The 22,993-nt window shown below is 34.8% G+C and overlaps 1 protein-coding gene across 1 annotated transcript; it reads left to right on the top strand.

Annotated features, from left to right (window-relative positions):
* The first annotated feature begins 283 nt into the window (after window positions 1–283).
* colq (collagen like tail subunit of asymmetric acetylcholinesterase) lies at window positions 284–22,175 on the top strand. Its single transcript, XM_088928428.1, has 17 exons — window positions 284–433; window positions 2,594–2,703; window positions 3,551–3,649; window positions 5,338–5,382; window positions 6,223–6,249; window positions 7,135–7,206; window positions 8,115–8,177; window positions 9,348–9,374; window positions 9,772–9,816; window positions 10,883–10,918; window positions 11,154–11,234; window positions 14,905–15,001; window positions 16,056–16,195; window positions 17,040–17,159; window positions 17,337–17,463; window positions 18,982–19,084; window positions 19,971–22,175. The coding sequence occupies exons 1-17, from the start codon at window positions 337–339 to the stop codon at window positions 20,038–20,040; spliced, it is 1,359 nt and encodes a 452-aa protein (XP_088784554.1). The 5' UTR covers window positions 284–336; the 3' UTR covers window positions 20,041–22,175.
* The last annotated feature ends 818 nt before the right edge of the window (window positions 22,176–22,993 follow it).

Raw genomic sequence — 22,993 nt, 5'->3', positions numbered from 1 at the left:
AAGCTTAGTGTAAATTTCACTGGTCATTGTTATAAAGTCTTTGTATGATTATATGTACTGTATATTACAAAAGAGCCTCTATTTTATAGTGACAGTATCTGATATTCACGTTGGGGGATCTGATCTGTTGCCTGGTTTAAATATAGCTCTGTCTGGTGCAAGGCAAAGATTTAATGGGAAATGGTTGGCATTCCTTTTTCCTAAAGGCAGGGGGATATTGAGAGTGAGAGAGTGAGAGAGAACGAAAAGCAAGGGAGAGAAGAGAGGGAGGGAGAGAGAAATCCCAAAGCCAGCACCAGAGCCACGAGTTTCATTTGCTGAGTATCTCCAAGCAGCATGGTCCTGATCGCAGTTGGATTTCAGTTCCAGCTTTTTTTCTGCTATGTGCTATCTCAGTCTTCCTTCATGGACAACATTCTTTCCTTTCCGGCAGGTAAATACTGCATTTTCCCTCCATTCTGTTCTACATGCTATTGAGCTATGTAAAAAATGCCTAGGCTAATGTTAAACAGCACAGCAATATCCGGTATTCACAATAATGTTTACAGGGCTTATCATGCACTGTACTCCAAGAGTTAAGATTAGCCTGCCTTTGAGACTTGCAGCAGAAGGTGTTGCATGCTTTCATTAACTTCTTAAAGACTGAGCTTGTCACAACAAGTGAATTGTTTGCCATTCTGTATGTTCCTTTCTGTTCTAGTATAAAGATGGGCAGAGAGAGTGATCCAAATGTAAATGTTTCTATATATAACCTCTCTTTCCACCCCCTCCACTGTCACCCACAACACAACCCCCAAAGTGCTATAGGACTCCACTCGGATGTTAGGAGAGTAAACATCAGCTGGCTTTAGATATGTCACTAGCAGATACTCAGATGACTTTTATAGCATTCATTGGTCCTGTGCATGGAAAAACCTCTAATATCTAATGCTGACTGCAGAGCTAACAGTTGCACAGGCTTAGTAGTCTTTCCACGACCTTTACACCCATATGAACAGTTGAGAATTTTGCCTGAATTTATTCATAAAAATATTTCCCTTCTTTAGATGCCACCATCATGTATCATGTGTATCAATTTGCTTAAAACTTGTGCGTGTTTCATAAACTAGTTTCCTTCTCTTGCACATAGTATGCATTAAAAATAAAATAACTATTGCATGGTGAAATCTTTTTTATTTGAGATTGATCCTGCAATATATGTCATGTTGGCCTCATTAATTTTCAAATAAATGGTACAAATTTAAATAAGCAAAATAAAGCATATCAACATTAATTTGCCAGGTAGCTGAAACAGTACATTGCTTAATAGCAATTGATTGTTATTGTTTATGAAAAACTGGAGTGCGTTATTTATTTCTACCATTCTGCTATTTATGAAGGCTTCACAATGTTACAGATATTACAGTAGGAAGCAAATGTTAACAATTTGTTCAAAACCATGAGGCATTGAATAATATATTTCTAGTAAAAGACCAACTTAGTTTAGCTTCATTGACACCATCATTAAAACAATAACAGCAATTTCTCATTTTGTAAATTAATGATGAGTCCAGGTTATGTACCTATATACACACTAAGAAGCATTCAAAATATAACATTGGAAGTATTGTATTGGAGTGTTGGAACCAATATTATTTGATCTTTTTTAATACCTCAAAATATAATAAGGACCATCATCTTCACAAGGTTTTGTTCCAATAGTTTGGAATACATTTTTTTAATGTAGACACAGAAAAACTGATGTTGTAACCTGTGTGGAAATGTAGATTTGAATGTATATATCAAATATAAAGTCTTATTTAAGGAACAGACACATATTAAAAAGTTTGTAAACATACTGTATATAGCTATACTCTTCTTGACTGGTGTTTATTTGTTTTCATTTGGAAGTGGGATCATTTTAATGTATCTATCTTCTGTGTACTGTGTACAATATGGTGGGTAGCTGCGTCAGCATGCGTAGGCTGCAAAGGAACAAGTAATAGGTTTATTCCATGCTGAAAAAAAGAAGAAAGAGAACACAACGTTTCGGCCGTGGAGCCTTCTTCAGGTGTGACACCTGAAGAAGGCTCCACGGCCGAAACGTTGTGTTCTCTTTCTTCTTTTTTTCAGCATGGAATAAACCTATTACTTGTTCCTGTGTACAATATGCCTTGGTAACCGTTTCGCAATAAAATATACAAAATACATAATGGATAGTCTTGTTGCCAGATGCAAGTGGTACAAACAAGAACCACTTTACTATTGTTATTTTTAACAATTTTATCTTTGTCACCGTCACCAATCCTCTCAGATTTCATTTAGGTTACAAACAATTTGTTTGTGATATACTGCGCCACATACTGTATGAACAACAAAGTTTGTAGTTCTCAACCTTACTTCTAAGTATTAATGCATTAAATAATCTAAAAATATTTTCTGAAGAGTAAATAGCTTCTTTGAACACTTAGGATCAAGTATACTCTTGTACTGTATCAACCTAAGCATTTTTCAAGTTCCAGGCAAGTTATTTCTGGTAACCAATTTTTGTGCTAGGAAATGGCTTAGAATATCCCTCTCTGTGTGTCTGTGTGTACTTGTTCACTTGATCTAGCCCTGAAATCTCTGGATCACAAAAAGAAACTCAATATATGCTGTCTCTTAACTCCACCACCTCCACCGCTGTTCCCCCCTCCCCCTCTGCTCAGAGAACACAAGAGTCATGTGAGTAATACTTGATATTTCTCCAAAAACAATGTGATCCCTAGTTAACTCTGTTTCATATATTGTAAGAACATCATTTCATCTGCACTGAATAATTGTTTCTTGATATTCCCTGGCAAGAATATTGTTCTTATTACAGCCAGATATCCTAATTAAAGAGATGTATCATTTTAATTGTAAAGATTAATACAAATTTCTAGTTATCAGAGGGAACTGTAGATTCTACATTGATAGTTAAGCATTTCTGAACTTTTTAAAGTAATGTGCATTGACTTTTCCTGAGCCAGACTTTAAAATCCAGGTCCTTAAAATATTTTAAGGACCCATATAGCATTAAACTGTAAGTGTTTAATTATTTTATCCTGGTTAGTATATACTTAGAAAATGAAATGTACTAACTTTTATAGAATTTTACAAAATATGAAAATCATACAATGTACAGTAATGTGTCTTCAGGGATTACACTTTTAATAGTCACAATTAGATTATACAGAGTTGTAAAATGTATATGTAAATATATAAATATATGTAAAATCATATATGACCATATGATCAAACATCCATAACTTGGATATCAGTCATCATAGTAATCTTGGACATGGTACCAACATAAATACTATGCATGTGATTTGGATTATAGGCATAGATGAAAGAGTCGTTCCATACAGAAAACAAAAAATAAAACAATATTTTAAGACTTTTCCATTTGATAAATTTACATATCCAATAAATATAACATAAATATTAATCACATATTCATCAGTTATTTCTGGATTACTCTGTGCCATGGATTAGCAGTTCCCTTTTTGTATCTCTTTTCTTACTGTAAACCTCAATATTTTTTTAGAACGAGAAAGTAAATAACAATGAAGATGGAGGGGAAAAGCCCACTCTGCCCACATGTGTGCCAGGTCCTCCTGGCCCTTCTGGCCCTCCTGGACCACAGGTACAGTAGGAGTCTTTCCCCAGGCCTTGTTCCACTAGGAACTTTCTGTCAGTGAACAGCTGTCAGGGAGCTGGAGTTCATATGGCCCACTATGGATTAAATCCAGCCCTGTAACAATAAACCAAGGTCCTGACTACTTGATGTTTAAAGATCCCATTGCACAGTTTGTTGAAGTGGGGGTGTTAGCACCCAGGTGTTTTGGATAAATTCCACTTCATGCTTGCTCCTTGTAGCCAAACTAAAGTCCCTGTTTGAAGTAATTTTTCATTTCTCCACCTCATTTGCTATGTAATGAAGCTTCTGAAGTGCTCTCACTTGCATCCCAGGTGCGTGCTGCAGTTCAGTAGTGTATGGAATAGGTCCCCTCCTAAACATGAAGTGCTATGGAATCCTTTAGGTTGACAAGCATTATACAAATACATTACTACAAATATACAAAAGCATTACTACAAATACAAGTAGTGTTTAAGTAGTATTAGAAAGAAAACAGTCATGCTGGAAATTAGCAAGTGATTAATAAATTAATAAATTAGCAAGTGATTTTTTTACAACCATCTAAGTCCAAGAAAATAATCGTGTATATGGCTTTATGAAGATTTATATTTATTCCTGGATAATATGTTAGCTTTTATCTTGCTTTTTGCTATAAATGGACAGTCTGATTAGCTCTGAACTAGTTTAGCTAGTCTCTTGAACTATGGATCATACAGTAGGAGTCCTGTTAACATACTACATTTAGAAGAGACATAAATAGCCTCTTTCCACTGTCTAGTGCAGCACTAGAAACTTATTCTCAGAAATACTGTCACTTTTACCTGTTTGCTGGAAGTCTTTTTGTTTAGTTTGTTTTGAACTCATCATCAATGAATCCATCTTACTTGACACATGATAGCTGGTTACATGTAGAGATCAAGATCTGATGAACATGATCTGAATTGAAAAAAAATCCTGTAGGTCTTTTATTGCTTGTTTTTTATGTTATTTGAAAAAAGCCAATCAAACCATCTTTAAATTTGTTATGTAGTAAGCATATACTGTATAGGATATATATAACATGTGCAGTATAGTTATTTTTAATCTGGCAAATTTATAAACTGAACAGCTCTTCTACTAAATTTTAAATACTTCAAGTGTCTTTTAATAAAATGTATTTCTAAGTTAGGAGTGCAATGTTTCAGGAAATCAAAAGCCAAAATGTATAATCATCCTTGGATTTTTTTCTGATACAGTAAATACATCAATCTATTTTCTAAATACTATATCCAATTCAGGGTCCCAGGCTGGTAAATACAAGATGTCAATAATTTTATTATTGAAAAATGTTGAATGGGGTTCAAATATTTCGTAGGTGATATTTGTTACTATGCTAATATGTGAATTTTGGTTTGAGTCTAGACTGGATTTAAACTGATTAGTAAAATGGGAAAAGGTACTGGTACTTCTGATTATACTGAAAGCTAAACTGAAAACAAGGTCAAAACTGATGTACAAACAGAAATGCATATACTGTATTTCTTCGTATGTATTGTACATAAATAAAATGTGTGAACATTTTGAAAAATAATCCATTTTAATTGCTTTAATGGGGAACTTGATCTATTGAACAGTAATCTGTAGATCATGATTGAACATGATTGAAAGTAGATCATGATTGAAGAACATGTAAATGAGATGTGGTTTTCTCTAAGGGTCCAAATGGAATTCCAGGTTTAATGGGACCAAAGGGAGAAAAGGTCAGTTTCTTTTCTTTTTAAAATATTTCATGTACAAATTATTGAGTGGCACATTAACAGTTTCATTGTTTAAATCTATGAAGTTTTAATCTAATGAAATCTGAATGTTTTGTAAAAATATTTAAATAGAATCCAGGAACATTAACCTACCTTTTAGACATCATAGAATCTAAATGTTTCCTTGTATGTCTTTGTTCAGTATTAACATGTCAGTTGAGAAGGATATTTTCTGTAATGTCTTTCATTTCAAACAGTGAACAACAAATTCACAATACCTTGACCCACCTCATACAGGTTAAGGAATCCCATCGTATGTTAAGTTTTAAAAAGCCTAAAAAGACTTAATATATTTTTCATGCTTTGTAGTTCTATTACGGTATATAATCTGTAATTAAATCCCCTTTTCATCTATAGTAAATTATTGCATCCTGCTACTTGTATTTTTGACAGGATAAGGAAAAACAACTTAAATATGCCTATGGGTGTATTAAATGTCAGGGATGGAAGTTAAGGAAAATGGTACATATCTCTATATTGCATGATAAAGAAAAAAGGGGAACAGTGATTGTTTTATCCTTGAAACAGCAGTATTGTCAATGTGTTCATCAAGTATCCCTTGAATTTATTAATGGGACTTTCTCTGTATTTTATACTGTAGATGTAGACTATTTTTCATGCTACAAAAATTGCTGTAGTGAGGAGAAAAGTAACAGTATAATAAACCAACAATGTTCTCTATTCAATTATAGAATGTTTAAGAAAACAGTTTCTTGCATCTAAGTAAACAAACTAAAACTGTCTAAGAAAATAAATGCTTTGTTTTTTGCCTTCTGTGGCAAGGGAGAAATTGGTAGACCTGGAGCAAAGGTAAGAGCCACCATAATTCATTCAATTTTCTTTTTCTGTAAGTAAAAATTGCTTTGAACACAAGAACACTTCTTGGGTTCTATCTGAGACTGCTCAGCATTGTGAAATTTTAAGCAAGTACAGCCTTCACTGTGAAGATAGCACTAGAGTTTGTATCCAGAGCACTGAACACTGATGAACACTGAGTCGTAAAGAGCTCCCTTTCTGTGCTATCAGCTTTTATCATCTAAAGTGAGGGTACCATACCAGAATGCCAGGACTACATATTAAATCTGGAAAAGAATTGAGTTATATTCTAAAGATGTATTCTATTTTGTCTTTTCTTCAATACTGTACTCAGAGCAATGCGGTTTAATTTTGCCAAATGCACATGAAATATCATAAATCATTGTATTTCTACAGCTAATACTGGGTCATGTGGCTTTTACACACCATCACTCCTTTTAAATTGCAGACTGACCGTATTAAGACCCATTTATCTTTTTTCTCTATAGTTCTGCTCTTTAGATATGTTGTTGAGACATATTTAGCAAAGGTACTGTATCAATGTATCTTTTGTTGCATTATAGTCTTCACAGTTGCATGTAGAAATTGTTAAAGGTCATTTGTTGTGTTTATGTAACTATTTACCATTATTTAAAGCCATCTACAAAGAAAAATGTTTATGTTTTTACATCTCTAGAAAAATTGTTCACTTGTGATCCTCTTTGATTGTTGTCCTTAATATCTTGGCATGAAAGATAGCTCAGTAAATTTGTTTTTAAAATTGCTAAATAAAACATTTTATTAGGTATTGAAAGGTTAATTTCCTTTCTGTTTACAACAGCTAATATTACATATAAAAACACCACTTCTGTCATGGTCCTTTTTGTTTTGTCATTCCAGGGTCGGCCAGGTCCCCCTGGTCTCCCAGGCCGACAAGGGCCAGCTGGTTGGCCAGGACCAAATGGGCCCAAAGTGAGTAAGTTCTTCTTTCTAATACAGATAATTTTAAACTGAAAGGCTATCTTAAAACCTGAAGAAGATCTTGACACCTGAAGAAGGCTTCATGGCCGAAACGTTGTGTTCTCTTTCTTCTTTTTTTCAGCATGGAATAAACCTATTACTTGTTCCTTTGTATCTTAAAACAATGTGACAATAGCAATATTAACAATACGAATCTCTTTTATGCCAGATAAATTGTACCAATTAAGATCCATTTATATTTTGGGTTCATCAAAGTCTTAAGAAAGATTAATCATGTTGAAAATATAACTTTTTAAAAGTTATTTTATTTGGACTTTTTAGAAGTTATTTTATTTTAAATTCTTCTTTTTTCACCTGCCATAATTGAACAAGCTCTTTGTTCAGTGATTCACAGATACCTACACATTTTTATTTACAAAACATATAATGGCCATAGTATACTGCCTTTGTTTTTCTATTTAGAACCCAAAGGAAGTTTGACTGTAGTCTTAAGAACAAGATAATGACGTAGTTCTGTATCACAAAATAATATGTGCAGCTATCCAATTTCCTGTTGTTTTCTCATATTTAAATGCACATCCACCAGTTTTCACCCGAGTCCTCTGTTGATTCTAAAGAATTCTACTAGGTTGACTTTGTCAATGCCACTACTTTATATCAAAATCCTATTGGAATTAGTGGATTAAGTTTTATAAACTTCCTCTTATTATACAGGCTGTGGTATTACTCTTTGACTAATATTGTTTTATAAAATCATGTGCTAAATATGAAATTTTGTTAAACTGTTGTTGTTTTTCCCTTATTTAGGACAAAAGTAATTTCTCAATTAAATCTATGTACTGTATACATCTGCAGGGTTTTCTCTATGCTAAGTCAGGACTTTATTTTCAACATCACAGGGTGAGAAGGGAGACCCTGGTTTAATGGGACTGCCAGGTGCAAGAGGACCAATGGGCCCCAAGGTCTGTCAGTGCAGCTGTTGGCTTTAAACACACACCTCCATATTAGAGCAAAGCAAGGGCAGCTGTCTGCCATCTTCCTCTCCATCATTGAAATAATACCTGCACAGAGCTGACCACAAGCAGTAGATTCTGTGCTCTGCAGCAGTGTCAAAGAGATTTAATTAAGTATTAATTGTAGGTTGCTGTTGTACTACATAGCCCAATAGCTTCTTTAGAATAATTCATACAGTAGCTCAATATTGTGTCCTGCAAAAGAGTAACATCTTATTCATGGTGTAGTCCTGTCTGCACCCTTCTCTTCTAGGACAGGCTCTGGTTTGTGCAACCACTACCAGGAATCAACATTTATTATAAGATAAGAGATCGCGTTATTGGCCATATACAATTTATTATTGCATATGTAAAAAAAAAGAGGGCGGAGTGGTGGCTCTGTGGCTAAGGATCTGTGCCTGTGGCTGGAAGGTTGCTGGTTCAAATCCTGCAGCTGGCAGAGAAATCCTCCTCCATTGGGCCCCTGAGCAAGGCCCTTAACCCCAGCTGCTCCGGGGTGCTGTACAATGGCTGACCTTGTGCTCTGACCCCAAGCTTCTCTCTGTCTGTGTGTCACATGGAGAGCAAGTTGGGGTATGTAAAAAAAGACAAATTCCTAATGCAAGAAATTGTATACTGATAATAAAGTGACCTTGTCTTAGGAATTTATCTTTTTACATACCCCAAGTTGCTCTCTATGAGACACAGACAGGGAGAGAAGCTTGGGGTCAGAGCGCAGGATTGGCTATTTATACAGCATCCCTGGAGCAGTTGGGGTTAAGGGCCTTGTTCAGGGGCCCAACAGAGTAGGATTCCTCTGCCAGCTGCAGGATTTGAACTGGCAACCTTCCAGCCACAGGCACAGATCCACCACACCGCCCCTTTTGCTGCTTTGTGTTTAGAATCTGTAGTGAAATGACCCGGAGTAAAGATATGTATTCTGTTTATATATTTTACGTGTGCCAAAACACAATTTAGTCTTTAGTATCACAATTTATGATGGCATTTGCCTTGCATCTCTAGATTTAAGGTCCCATGTGTGTGAGCAGGTAATACCAGCATTAAAGATTGTTACAGTTACAGTAGACTCCACAAAAGAGATTTTATCAATAAATACTGCATCTTTCTGTTGCTTTGAAGGGCATGCCTGGATACAAAGGAGAAAAGGTAATTAATTGTTTTTACTTTTAATCCTCCATACATAATATTTGGCACTTAAAATGTTATACTATACTGTTTGCTTAAATCTCCCTCTGTAAATAGACTTTATGGACTTTATATATCCATCCTGCAGAAAGGTTTTATATGTCACGTTTCTTCTTTATAGAGATTTACAGTTATCTCTATGATATATATACATATATATACAAACATATATATACAAACTTCAATAACATGATTCCTAATGTGAACAGATCATATACAGTAACCCTGCATCATATAATATGGTCTCAGATATGCATATTTATTTGCTATTTATTCCAAAAATTAATATAAGAAATTCTAGAAATCAATATCTCTTTGATATTGATTTGATATTGAAATTATCTGCTGTTCTTCTTAGGGTTCCAGAGGTGATAAGGGAGAACAAGGACTGAAAGGAGAAAAGGTAGTGTAAAATTCACAATGGAGGTCTGTTTTACAGAAACCCTTCCACTTTGGAATTCTTTTGTTTTCTCAGTATAGTAAATACTTCAGACTTACTGTGCATACAGTATGAAATACTTCAGTCCTAATGGTTTGGTTTTATCCTGCACTGTATGTTTTAATAATGTATTATTTGTATCCCCAATTATTTCTGTTTTGCTAACCAGATTATTGCTCATCACTTCATCTTTCTCAGAAATGTGTATAATGGAAGGTACTTTTTTAGACTACTTATACTTCTCCTTGTTGAATTATCAAGTAGATGAAGTCTATGACTGCCTTTTGTTGCTCAGAAGAAAACGCTCTCTGAAGGACACAAAGCTTTGACTTGCAAGAGGTGCATTTACATTAATCACAGGACTAAAAGGCTAATGGTAATGGATAAGGATTAGAATTGAACGCCTACAGATTACGACAAGAAAACAATTAAATTGTTAGAAAACCCACATGGATAATTACAGTGAACAATTATTTATCCCAAACACTGGTCATTGTTCTAGTAGTCCGCCCTGTATTACTAAATTACTGCTTCATTACTGCAATGAAGCAGTGTTTAATGTACAATACTGAATTATATTCTGGCATCCCCTTCAGAAACGTACAAGATGCTCTTACGTTTTAGATTTTAATCTGGCACAAAAAACATAGATTTAGGAAATATTTCTTGTCAATTAATATAAACATTGCTCACCTTCTCAGGAGAGTTTCTTCTGCCTCACATCCAATGCTTCTTCCACTTACATTGTGAGGAGACCTTTAAAACGGACCTAGGGTCACTTACTGTACCTCACTTAGAGCTAAGAACAGAGCAAATCACAAAACTCTTGGAGTACGGTGTACTTATTTGATCAAATTTCATCACTCTATATGAAAATATTTTTAACAGCTTTCAGACCAGGTGGAAATAAAAAATGTCAGCAATGGAATATACGTTAAAAAAAAGATGTTGCATTTTTGCTTGAAGTGAAAGATTCTGCTTAAACATTACAAAAAGATGGATGGCTCCTCATTCGTTTCTGTTTTTCTAGGGGAATATGGGTCTCCCTGGAATGTTGGGACAAAAGGTCAGTAAATAGTAGCACTACTAATGATAATATGTATTAGTATTCATAATAGTAAGTTCTGAATTTCTACATCATGGCTGTAGTTGGCATGAGGTGAATGCGTAATGCATTCCACAAGAAAACATGTTTCCATTCATTACAGTCTTAGTTTGGCTCATTAGTGGTTCTCATTCTTGTATGCACCCTGCCTGTCTGTGTGATGAAGTGTGCAACTGACGTTTACTTTGGGTTTCAGGGAGAAATGGGTCCAAAAGGGGAGCCTGGAGTATCAGGGCACCGTGGACCCACCGGGCGGCCGGGCAAGAGGGGCAAGCAGGTGAGAGTGAAAACAGCCTGAAACCAAGAAAAAAGACCTGGGGTTTCAAATAGTCAGCAGTGAAAAAGAAAGTATTCACTTCTGTTAGAGGTATTTTAATTTGATAGGATATTTTAAAACTGGGTTTTGGAATTGTGCAGACAAAGCTTTTCACTCATTCAGAAGAGTGTGGTAATTGGAACAGGTGTAATTGTATTAATCTCTTCAACACAAGAAACTTCAGAATAAAAACATTATATGGAAGGAACCAACAGGCAGAAAGCATACACATGCTTTCCATATGTTTTTTTTTGCATACTGTATGTTTTCCTTCCATCTTTTAATTTAATAAAAGTAGTTTAATAAAAAATCCTAATTATAACAGAAATGAAACAGTAATTACATTTAAACATTACAATACATTTAAGATCTAGAGAGCACATTTTTACAAAATGTTTATCAAGGTTTATTTCAAAATATTTTTTTTTATTCTTGAAAATAACAGATAATTAATATCTTATTTTTTGGAAAAGAAAACGTCAGACGACCCTGTTTCTTAATGTAAAATCCATCTTGCTCTTGGGCCAGAATGGAAACAAATGCTCCTGGGAGTTTTCTTTGCATAGACTGTGGTTTCCCAGTTAAACAAGACAGTTACCTCATCAAAGAAATGACATCTCTATCTACTAAAAATATGGAAACACTATCTCATAGTTGATGTATTTATATATAGTCATGGAGTGTTGGCCAGCATAACTGAATGCTGCATAAAGTACTCAAGTTAATTATGTAGCGCTGCAGTTACCAACAGGACATCAGTGGAGCTTTCCTATGTTTTAACTCTTTATAACCTGCAGAAATATGGTATTAGAATGAATAATGAAAAGTGGTTTAGCTCTGCTGTTATTAAAACAGTTTGCTTATAGATTTCTGTTGATACTATAATTGATTCTTCTAATTTTCTGTGGTGTTTTTTTAGTCTATGACCACATGCTCAGCAGCTGCAGCACTGCCACATATTTAGCATGAAAATGATACCTGTTTACAGTTGCACAAGGGCTTCTGAGCTATCCGTTGGATACTTGTAAATGATGAGTTTTCTGCCCAGGTTCCTTGGTGGGCAAATGTCCAATAAGGGGAAAGACATTCCATTCTTTGCAAACTGATCATCTTAAACTGCCCTTCCAAAATTGTAAGTGTCAACATTTATGGCAAAGAATCTATGTATTTTACAATCTTGAAATGTATCCCAATTTATCCCAATTAATTTTTATCAAGTTCTTAACGAATAGTTACTGTATAGTATTATAACATATTATACAAATACTGAAACAGGTTATAAAACACAGCTGGGCAGTATAGTGGCACAGTGTCTAGCATTGCTGCCTTGCAGTGCTTGGGCCCTATGTTCAATTCCCAGGCTGCTATATGCATGGAGGTTGTATGCTTTCCCAGTGTTTGCGTGGGTTTCCACTGTGAGCTCTGGTTTTCTCCCACAGTCCAAAGACATACTCATAAATTAATTGGCTTCTGTAAAAATTGACCCTAGTGTAAATGCATTCATGTCTGTGTGTGCCCTGCAAAGGACTGGCATCCAGTCAGCTGTGTATCCAGCCTTATACCTGTTGCTTGCTAAGATAGCAGTCAGAAAATGTATGGAAGGATGGATTATAACACACAACCATTATGTACCATTAGTACATACTAAGTAAACCTTAACAGCCTTATTTTGTAGATGTACAACACTTGGAGTTACATTAATCTATTGGAATTGAAAGCATACCACTGTGTTGTTGGGCTTCTGATAATACAATTATGTCTGTAAATACAGAATTAATTACACTGTTTTATATAACTAGTTTGTATTAATGATGGTGTATTAGAAAGTTATTTAAATATATACTTTATGAAAATAATTATGACATTTGCAAGAGTATCATGCAGTTCCCACCCTATTTATTTTTTGTGTCTGCCTAGGAAATAGTTTTGTGAGAGTACATACAGTAGCTCTTCTCACAGTAGTCTATTTCCTGTACCCACATCTGTTTTATACTCTCATGTAATACTGTTCTGCCATGTAAAGCATGGCACCAAGACCTTTAGCTAATTTAGTAAGGACACTTCACTTCCAGTTCCTCTTCCATTTTAAGACTAAGCCTGATAATTGTTAATCCCTCTATAGCTCTCCTTTTTAACCCATTGCCTTCTGTATTTAACTTTCTTCTTTTAAGTTAAACCAGCCATCTTTTATGGGGTGTGTGGGAGGACCCTGTACAATGTAGAATTTGTGACAATCAAAATAAAATAATATGTGATTTGCATGATGATATGATGGAATCTTTCACAAACTAAAATGGTTACATGCGAAAATGACTTTTCCAGAGGCTGACTCTCTGCTTAATGCCAGTTCATGTTTCACAGGTTGGCACAGACCATTGAGGGAAGAGTGATATTGAGGAAACTCTTGTTTACTGGACTAGCTCCACTCTTCTGTGGGCTTCTGAATACTGTCATGTTAAATATTGAAACAACATTCAAAGAGTCACATATGGCAAACTGCATAATTAGTATAAAATATGTTATGGTGATGAAAATAAGTGGACCTTGAACTGAGGATTTCTTTGTTTTTTTCTAAATCTGATCTATTATTAAAAAGCTAGAAAGCGTATCTTTAACAAGCTCCAAAAATGTGAAGGAGTTTCTTACCTCATTGTCAATCTCATTATACTAGTTATCTCACTGACTCTGAGTCACACAACTTAAAATATAAAGAATGAATCTTGGGGGACTCTAGTTTTAAACAACATCCCTTGCTATATTTTAAGCAATAGTTTCACAGAGCCCAAACCTTGGACTACCATTACATTTGGTAAGTGAGCCCAGCACTAGAGCTACAATAATTGAGGTTTATGAAAGCAGTTCTGACTAAATGTTTCATTAATAAAATAATTTAATAAATACAGATAGTATATCTTATGTGGCATGTATGGAAAGTATAGCTTAAAAAGGCTTGAAGTTATTTAAAATATTTTGCAGAACCTCCCTTGTTTAACAACTCATTTTAATGTTTAATTTCTAAACACAATAAAAACATAAAAATAACTGTTCTCCATACCACATTAACACTTCTCCCCTTCACTGTCAGTGGTACTCCCCTTCAAACTTTTACACCTAAAATAAAATTCTACTTCTGAAGCTTTTACCTAACATGTAGACCAATATCTGCAATAGATGTCTCAAGCATCAAGGCTTTGACTGTATCAGCAGCATCTCTCCAGGCTATCCCATCCCCTGATGGCACTATGGATTCTAGCAGTCGAACGTTCCATGTTAACAAAATGATGAGAGAAAATGTGGGGACCAACAGAGCACCAGCAGCATTTTAGCTGTAGCCAATTCAGCTAAGACCTGTCTGTGATGCTGCAATAGGTTCAGATAAGAGTCATTGACTACCAAGAGTATAAATGTGAACAGGGAACACCCATATTAAGAGTGATGAGCAAAGAGGAAGTGGCTTGTTTCCAGAACTTAAACCTTGGACTCAAACCTTGGACGCTTGTAGAAAATCTATAAAAATGTACCCCCTAGAAAAATTATACACTGGAACTGGACTGGAAACTATTTTCATAAGCACAACCTTTTCTTATGCCTTAATGTGTTGTTAATAACATGGCATTATGCTTCCTTGCAGGGGGCAAAGGGAGACACTGGGGCTCTGGGACCCATGGGGCCTGCAGGGCCTCCTGGTCCTACAGGCTATCCAGGCCCACCTGGTCTTCCTGGGTCAGGTAAGGATACGTTAACTGACATTCCATCAGGAACATTGGCAGTGGTTGTTATTGCAGCTGTATTATGAAGATATTCTATGGAGGTTAGTAATAGTTGTAGAATTCTATAAAACTCTTTCAGCAAAACAGATTATGATCCTGCAACTAAAACAGATCTAAACAATATTATCATAATAGAGTACATTATTTTTACAATGCTTTCTAAATATAGTGCATATGCTGGAGTAAAAGATTTAGCACAAGTTGCCTTTTGCAGGAAGTGGCACTGGTATCTGAGTCTTTTTAGGTCTTGGAAAACTCAATAGCAGGTAAATGATAGATCCTGTGAGATGCTGATGTAATGACATAACTCCTTTAAACTGATTAATAGAAAGGAGAAAGTCTTCACAGGCTTGCAAATATTACCGTATGTCATCAAACAATTAAAATGACAGCTTGTGTCCTCTTCACATTCCATGGTGTAATTCATTGGACTACAAGCTTCATCATGAATGATTGTTTTAACAGAAAATATTAGAAATATACATAATTTTTTTGGCCAATAATGTTTGGCTGACATATTTGTCTGAATAGATAGTATTTGCTTTTTGGATTACCTCATCATGTATATTTTATTCCTCAACAAAAGCTTAAAATTAATTTTTACATATCATTCCAGACCCTTAGTCTAGGCCAGAATTAAATAAGATTTATTCTAATTTAATTAGAAGTATTTGTGACAGAATTTACAATAGATAATATTATTGTCTGTAGTTAATTGAAAGCAATGTTGGGCTTTGGAAGTTTCAATTTAAGTGAAAATCAAGGAACAGGATAGCAACATGTGGAAAGTTTTCTTTTAATGAAACAATGCCTTTGGGAATGGAAAGATAACTCTTAGTAGAAATATAACATAGATTGAAATAGAAATCTTATTTGAAATCCAATTTATGAATTCAAGAACACTTCATCATGAACAGCTGAAACATTCTTAGGATTTCAATTATTAACAAACATTGTCAGATCTTTTTTTTTTAATGATTAAGATTTTTTTATTTTATTGCTACTATCAAAGGGCATTTCATGGTGGGACCAAAGGGAGAGAAAGGAGTGCCTGGTCTCCCAGGGCGGTGCTACTGCAACCAACCTGTGACTGTGAATAATCCCCCCTATGAGGAGCCCTCACTTGGTGTCAACTACCCCAGAGTGCCAGTGGTGTGTCTTGTACCGCCAGTCTCATCCAGTTGTTTTGTATTTCAATTACTACCAATGTTCGCTACATACTGTATATAACTCTTGCACACAACTCTTCTCTTCTCATCCACCCCACCTCCACCTTCGGAGCTAGCCCTTGGTCAAGTCGTCTCTCTCAAGGGGAGGTTGAGCCTCCTCTTCCTATGGCTAGCAGGCTACTTCTTAACCAAAGGAACAAGTAAAGATTTATCCTATGCTGAGAAGAGAAGAAAAGAAACACAAAGTTTCAAACCTGAAGAAAGCTTCACAGTTGAAACGTTGTTTCTTTTCTTCTCTTTTCAGCATAGAATAAACCTTTACTTGTTCCTTTACCTCTTAACCAAGCTGGTTAAGCCAAAAATTTACAATACTTAAATACTCAAACATTCACAAAGCATCTGATTCTTGGATGGCTTTATTTCTCGTGAACTGTATATAGTATTTGCTTTTCTGTATACTATATATTAACTATGTATATTAAGTGTACTGTATATATAGATCCATTTGTATAAGTGAAACTTAAAAATTTTGATAGAATGCTCTCCCGTTCAATAACTGGCACAGAGTAAGTAAAAGGCATGTTAGTGGTAGCTGGCAATTACAGTTTTCATCTTATGGAGGGTTATATTAACCTCTAATCCATTCAAATGTGGAAACAATGAGACAGTAAGTAAATTTACCAACACACAAACACTAGTTTGCTCCTATAGCTCAGGTAGCTCAGGCTTGAGTCACATTTGCATTTTTCCTAATGGCAGTTATTGAACAGATATAATATATTTTAATTAACACGTCTTTATTCAAATAATGAGCTGTCTGTATTTAGATATTTGTGGTCAATAATGAAGAGGAACTTGGGAGGCTTAATACTGACAATGCACTGGCATTCCGAAAAGATCAAAAGTCGCTTTACTTCAAAGACATTGAAGGATGGCTACCAATTCAGGTACAGTATGTGCATTAATTACTGTTTTCTGCAATAACCATACTTTGTATAGTCTTTATTTAGTGGTGTGAATGATAAAAACTGGCAGTAAAGAAGCTGTAACATTTACTGTATATAAATATAGAATTTAATTTCTATATAATAATTATTTAATTAAAAGACTATCTCTATTTTCAGCTAACACCCTTCCAATCCATTGAATATCATCCAGACCCTGATGGCTTCTGTGGAGATGGGATAGTTCAGGCTTATAACGGAGAGGACTGTGATGATGGCAACAAGATTGTCACAGATGGCTGCATTAGTGAGTTACAATGAAATTGAATCATATGTACCTTTATGTATGTGAAAGACATCAATACAAAGTTAAAAATTTGTAATAAACATAATTCAGAACACCGTGAAGTCTTCACTTTGACAACAGTGACAAAGGCAACTCCACATCCAAGGCTGAAATTAAATCGAAAAAATCAAAAAAATATTTTTTATTCAAGAACGTTCGTTTCTCCAGAATGAAAGACTTACATTTCTCATTTACAAAAGTATTCACCCCGCTGAGTCAATACTTTGTACCTAGTCCTTTAGCAGCAATTATAGCCATGAGTCTTCTTGGGTATGTCTGTATGAGCTTTGCACATTTAGATTGTGGAATATTTGCTCATTTTTCAATGCAAATTTGCTCCAACTCTGCCAAATTAGATGGAGAGCGTCAGTGAACAGCAATTTTCAGGTCGTACCACAAATTTTTAATTTTCAATTGGATTCAAGTCTGGGTGTTGGGCTGTATTTAGTTTGCGCGAAAAACATAGCGCTTTGCTTTCAGGTCAAAGAGCTCAACTTTAGTCTCATCAGACCACAAAACGTTCTTCCAAAAGGTTTCTGGTTTTGTCACATGGCTTCTAGCAAACTCCAGGAGCGACTTAATGTTGGCCTTTCTCAGAACTGGCTTCCTTCTAGCCACTCTCCCAAGGAGGCCAACTCTGTGAAGTGCTGAAGAGATTGTTGATGTCTGGACAGTTTTTCCATTTCCCACTGTACAGTGCCTGGCCTCTTGGTCACTTCTTTAAGAATTGCTCTTCTTGTCCGGTTGCTCAATTTGGTAGGACGGCCTGATCTTAGTAGTGTCTGGGTTGTGCCATGTTTTTCCCATTTTGTTACAATGGACTTCATGGTGTTCCTAGGAAGGTTCAAAGCTTCACCAATCTTTTTATAGCCTTCTCCAGCTTTTTCCTCCTAACAACTTCTTATCAAAATTCCACAGGCAGCTAATCTGATCTACTGTTTTAGATGTGAGACCTCACAAAGTCAGTGATATTTATTGTGCAATCAAGCAAATGAACACAGGTGGATTCGAAATGAACACAGGGTGTACCTTGTTAACGTATTTAGTGTGATCTCTCAAGATAATTGAATATCTCACCCAAATTAGGTTGTTAAAACAAAGGGGGTGAATACTTATTGATTAAGTAATTTTCAGATTTGTATTTTTAATATAATTCTGAAGACATCAAAGTACTTTATTTCATTTTAACATTATAGAGAATTACTTCTACAGGAGGGGAAAATCTCATTTAAATATGCTTTAATTTGAATTTGCAACACAGCAGAATAAGAAATAATCAATGGGGGCTAATTACTTTATGATGGCACTGTATTTAATTAATATAAGACATACTATTTCTTGTAATAACCTGACTTCTAGTGCATATTTTCAAAATGACAGCTTCAGTATTTAGAACTATGCAACGTCAGAGGTTCTTATTCTAAACATTGCTAATCATTTTCATATACTTTGTCAACATTTTTATTTATTGTATTGAAGAATGCAAACATGCATACTGTGGAGATGGTTACCGATATGAAGGAGTGGAAGAATGTGATGGAAAGGACTTTGGTTATCAGACATGCAAATCCTATCTTCCAGGGTATGGTATTCTTATTTCAATTATTTTATGTACATCCTGTATATCCCTGAGAAATTCAGTGGACTTTAAGGGTCACCTACTTACATACAGTATAAGGCACTGAAGGAGTCTGGCTATGGTTAGTTAAGGAATTACTGCATGATTACAGTACAACAATCAATTTGAGAACTGTTGATTAAGACCTAATTCTTCCACAGACCAGGCTCTGTACTATCATTACATTTTTTAATGCATAAAAATGCATTATTATTGTTGTGGTTGTTGTTATTATGATAAAGTTTTGAAGATATAAAGCAAGAGATTTAGATTTTGTTTAATTCAATTTTAAGATTTTAGATGTAATTCTGTCTTTTATAGTGGTGAATAAATTAACAAAAAATTGAGACATAGTATGGATGATAATTTTTCTTTGTTGTATTGAGTGCTTTACAGAAATACCTGTGCACAGTCTAGTTGTTCCTGCAGAGTACCCTGGTGAAATATGTCGCTTCTAGTGCTGTGTACAGTACCTCTGACAGAGAGAAGTTTGAAAAAGTAAATGAAGCCAAGACATGCATTAGTAGTAATAACCCAAAATATATTATTGGGGACTTTTTTAAGTGTAATTAAATTTTACTCTTTAATTTAATTTATTGTACTTTGATTTCCTTTTTATTTCTGTTATTTGTATTATGCATCTGTGCTTTGAATTTCTTTTTAAATTGTATTATTCTGAATAATAATAACAACAATAATAATAACAATAATAATAATATTACTGTTCATTAACAGTAGTTCCAGACATCTCAGATGATGTTTAGATTGTCTTGAATGATAAATTATTTCTGCATGATATTTAAGACATAGCTTTGTTCATACTGATCAGAATTATTCTATTGTTTTCCAGGTCTTATGGACAACTAAGGTGCACCTCATACTGTTACATTGACTCTACAAACTGCAAGTATTTCACATGAAGTAAAAAAGGGACATCGGGCCATATCCCGCACTGTCTTGGACGCCTGGTGCTATATAACCCAAAAAACGTGACTAAAGCAACATAAAAACGCAAAGAGATGAAAAAGAAAAGTAGTAAAACCAAGAAAAAAGAAATAAAAGCCTTCTGTTCTGTTGCTGCTGAAAAGCCATATAGCCAAAGGGGATTTCTGTAACCCAAATATATGTCCAAAAACACATAGGACCATTGCAATCTGTCTTAATAATTCAGCAAAGGATTAAATAGGATTCACTAGGTAGACTTCCAAAGCTTAGCTGGGAATGCCTGAGGAATCTGCCCTGCGTGAAAGCAATGGTGTGGCAGGTGCGGATTGTCCAGATCACTGCAGGAGCCTGGTGTAGATGGAACAACATTACCTCAACTTAGCGCTGTTATTTAGAATATTCAGGTTTTTGGGGGACTTCAGAACATCTGTATTCTGGGTGCTGTGTTAGAAACAATTTAATATTTAATGTGAACTAATGTATGTTGCATTTGCATGAAGACGATTTGACAGAGGCATCAGAAGTACCCATCACTATAAGCTATGTATATAAAGTAGGGTAGATTTTTCTGTTTCTGTGCAGTATTATGTGTCATGACGTTCTATTGTTGCAATCAGGGAGTTCTTGGATACCATGTTGGTAATTCATAAAAGGCAGAAATGCTGTTTCAGCCCACCTCAGTGAACTTCTGCATAAAAGAGCAAGTTTTTAAAACACATTTTTAAAATAAAAAAAACAGCAGAAGTCTTAGGGGGATGGTGACAATAGTGTTTGATTGAAGACATTCTTCAGAACCTGTCTTCATTCAGGTTTCTTCCTGGCATTAAGCCTTCTTATTTGTGAGCTGTATTTCCTATAGTAACTCAGGAATAGACCAAACAATGTCGACTCAATGACAGCCCTTTTACCTGCCCCAAGCCTGCCCTAAAAGTATCAATATATGTTTGAAGTATTATTAATGAAGTGTTACCGTATTTTAAACGGTTATATCCTGTGAGTTTACTTGTGTAATAACATTAAAAGTCTAGGCATTTCCTCTTTAAAATGTGTTTGTAACATACTATTTAACTGATAATTGTTAGTAGATAACTTTTGTTGTTATTGAACTTAAAATGCTCAACATATTTGAAGAAATGATATATAGTACATGCTCACAAAATGGAATCCAGACACATTATTTATTAGTATCAAATATTAGTGTACAGATACACTAATTACTAATATAATCTTTATTACACCACCTAATCACTTCTTAATTTTGCAATTGTTTTTCCTTCTTTACAGAACTCAGCCTTGACATATACCTCATTCTCAATTTACTGCCTTTGTTGGCTACAATCATTGCACCTCTTATTAGTCAAATATCATATCTGGTGAGAAGCCAACTTGTAAGTATAAAGTGTTTAATCTCACACATTCTAGAAGTGGAGCTTTGCACACTAAGCAGAATTTTTGACTGCATTGGCACTTTTTATTAGAAAGACCTTGAAGTCCAGAAAGAAATGTGCACACTTGCAGTACATAGTCTACAATACGTTTAATATCTGCACTCAATAAAATATTTTTTTAGAAGAGTATATGCTTATCTTGCCGATCACCTAGAATGCCAGAGCCAGAATGGAATGCTTACTAAGTGCACGTGCAGACATACACAGGCATCAGGGATGGTATTTCAAATGATTCTTTTGATTTTATTTATAATTTAGTACTGTCAAACTGAGAAATGACTGAAGATAATGTAAAATATGATGTACAAATCATTGTTTTAATATTTTTTAAACTGTGGTGTTAAGGCATAACTGCACGTTCATAATACAGTCTCACAAAATAGATTGCCAAGGAATCACTGTGATTTTCTATATACTGTATGGTATATATAAACTATATGCTTTTGAGAATTTTTCTTAAAATTTCTCTGTAGAATTAATGGCTAAACTAGTTAGTATAAACACTGGGAGCATGTATATTTCAATTTTACAACACGTTTGTGAAAACAAATGTTTGTTAAGGCACTTTGGAATGGAAAACTTATGAAAGCTACTGTATAAACTACAGTATACTTTCAGGCTAACTCAAATGAGTTTGTTACAGACATTTGTTGTGGACAAATAAAAACCATTAACATAAATTACATTTGTAGTGTAAACTTTGCTTTTGTAACAAAATACTGTGTCTCTTTGTTGTGTTTTGTTTCTGTCTTTCAGTTGCCAGTCCACATCATAAATAACTTTTATTGTTTTGTATTCAGAGCAAGAGCAAATTACCCTATATCAATTCATCCATCCTTCTATCCATCTGTTTTCTAGCTGCTTTATCCAATACAGGGTCATGGGGGGGCTGGAGTTTATTTTAGCAAGCAACAGTAACAAGGCAGATTACACACTGGAAATGATGCCAATCCATTGCAGAGCGCACACAGACATGCACACAGTCACACCATATTCAAGTTTTACAGAAGGCAATTAACCTACCAGTATGTCTTTGGACTTTGTGGAAGAAGCACCCAGAAGAAACCTAAGCAAAACATGGTGAGAACAGACATACTCGATGCAAATAGGAGCCTGGGAATTTAACCCATTCCCCGGCACTGCTCTGTGCCACTGTGACACCCACTTACATAGCATATTTAGTTTCAAATCCCTTACATAATGAAGGATACAAATGCTTTTAAGTTCACACTAAACTGGGGGCATAAGGTGTTTTATATCTTATGTACTTATAATGTAGAACCATGTGAAATAAATAAACATATGATGAGTGACATTAGAAACAAAAGAGAAGTGAAACCAATAGTATATTCTGTGTTTTTAGTGCCTCTCAGTACAAATATGTATAGTTATACTCCTCAAGAATCCTTTAAATAATTTCTTTATTGGTAATAGTAAAAGTAGAAATAGCATCAGTTTACTTTGTGATACAAGGAATAGA

The sequence above is a fragment of the Atractosteus spatula genome, chromosome 12 (genome assembly GCF_055471065.1).
Source record: "Atractosteus spatula isolate fAtrSpa1 chromosome 12, fAtrSpa1.hap1, whole genome shotgun sequence".
NCBI classification, from domain to species: Eukaryota; Metazoa; Chordata; class Actinopteri; order Semionotiformes; family Lepisosteidae; genus Atractosteus; species Atractosteus spatula.
Note: the sequence above shows the minus strand (reverse complement) of the source record. Positions and strands in the feature narration are given on the sequence as shown.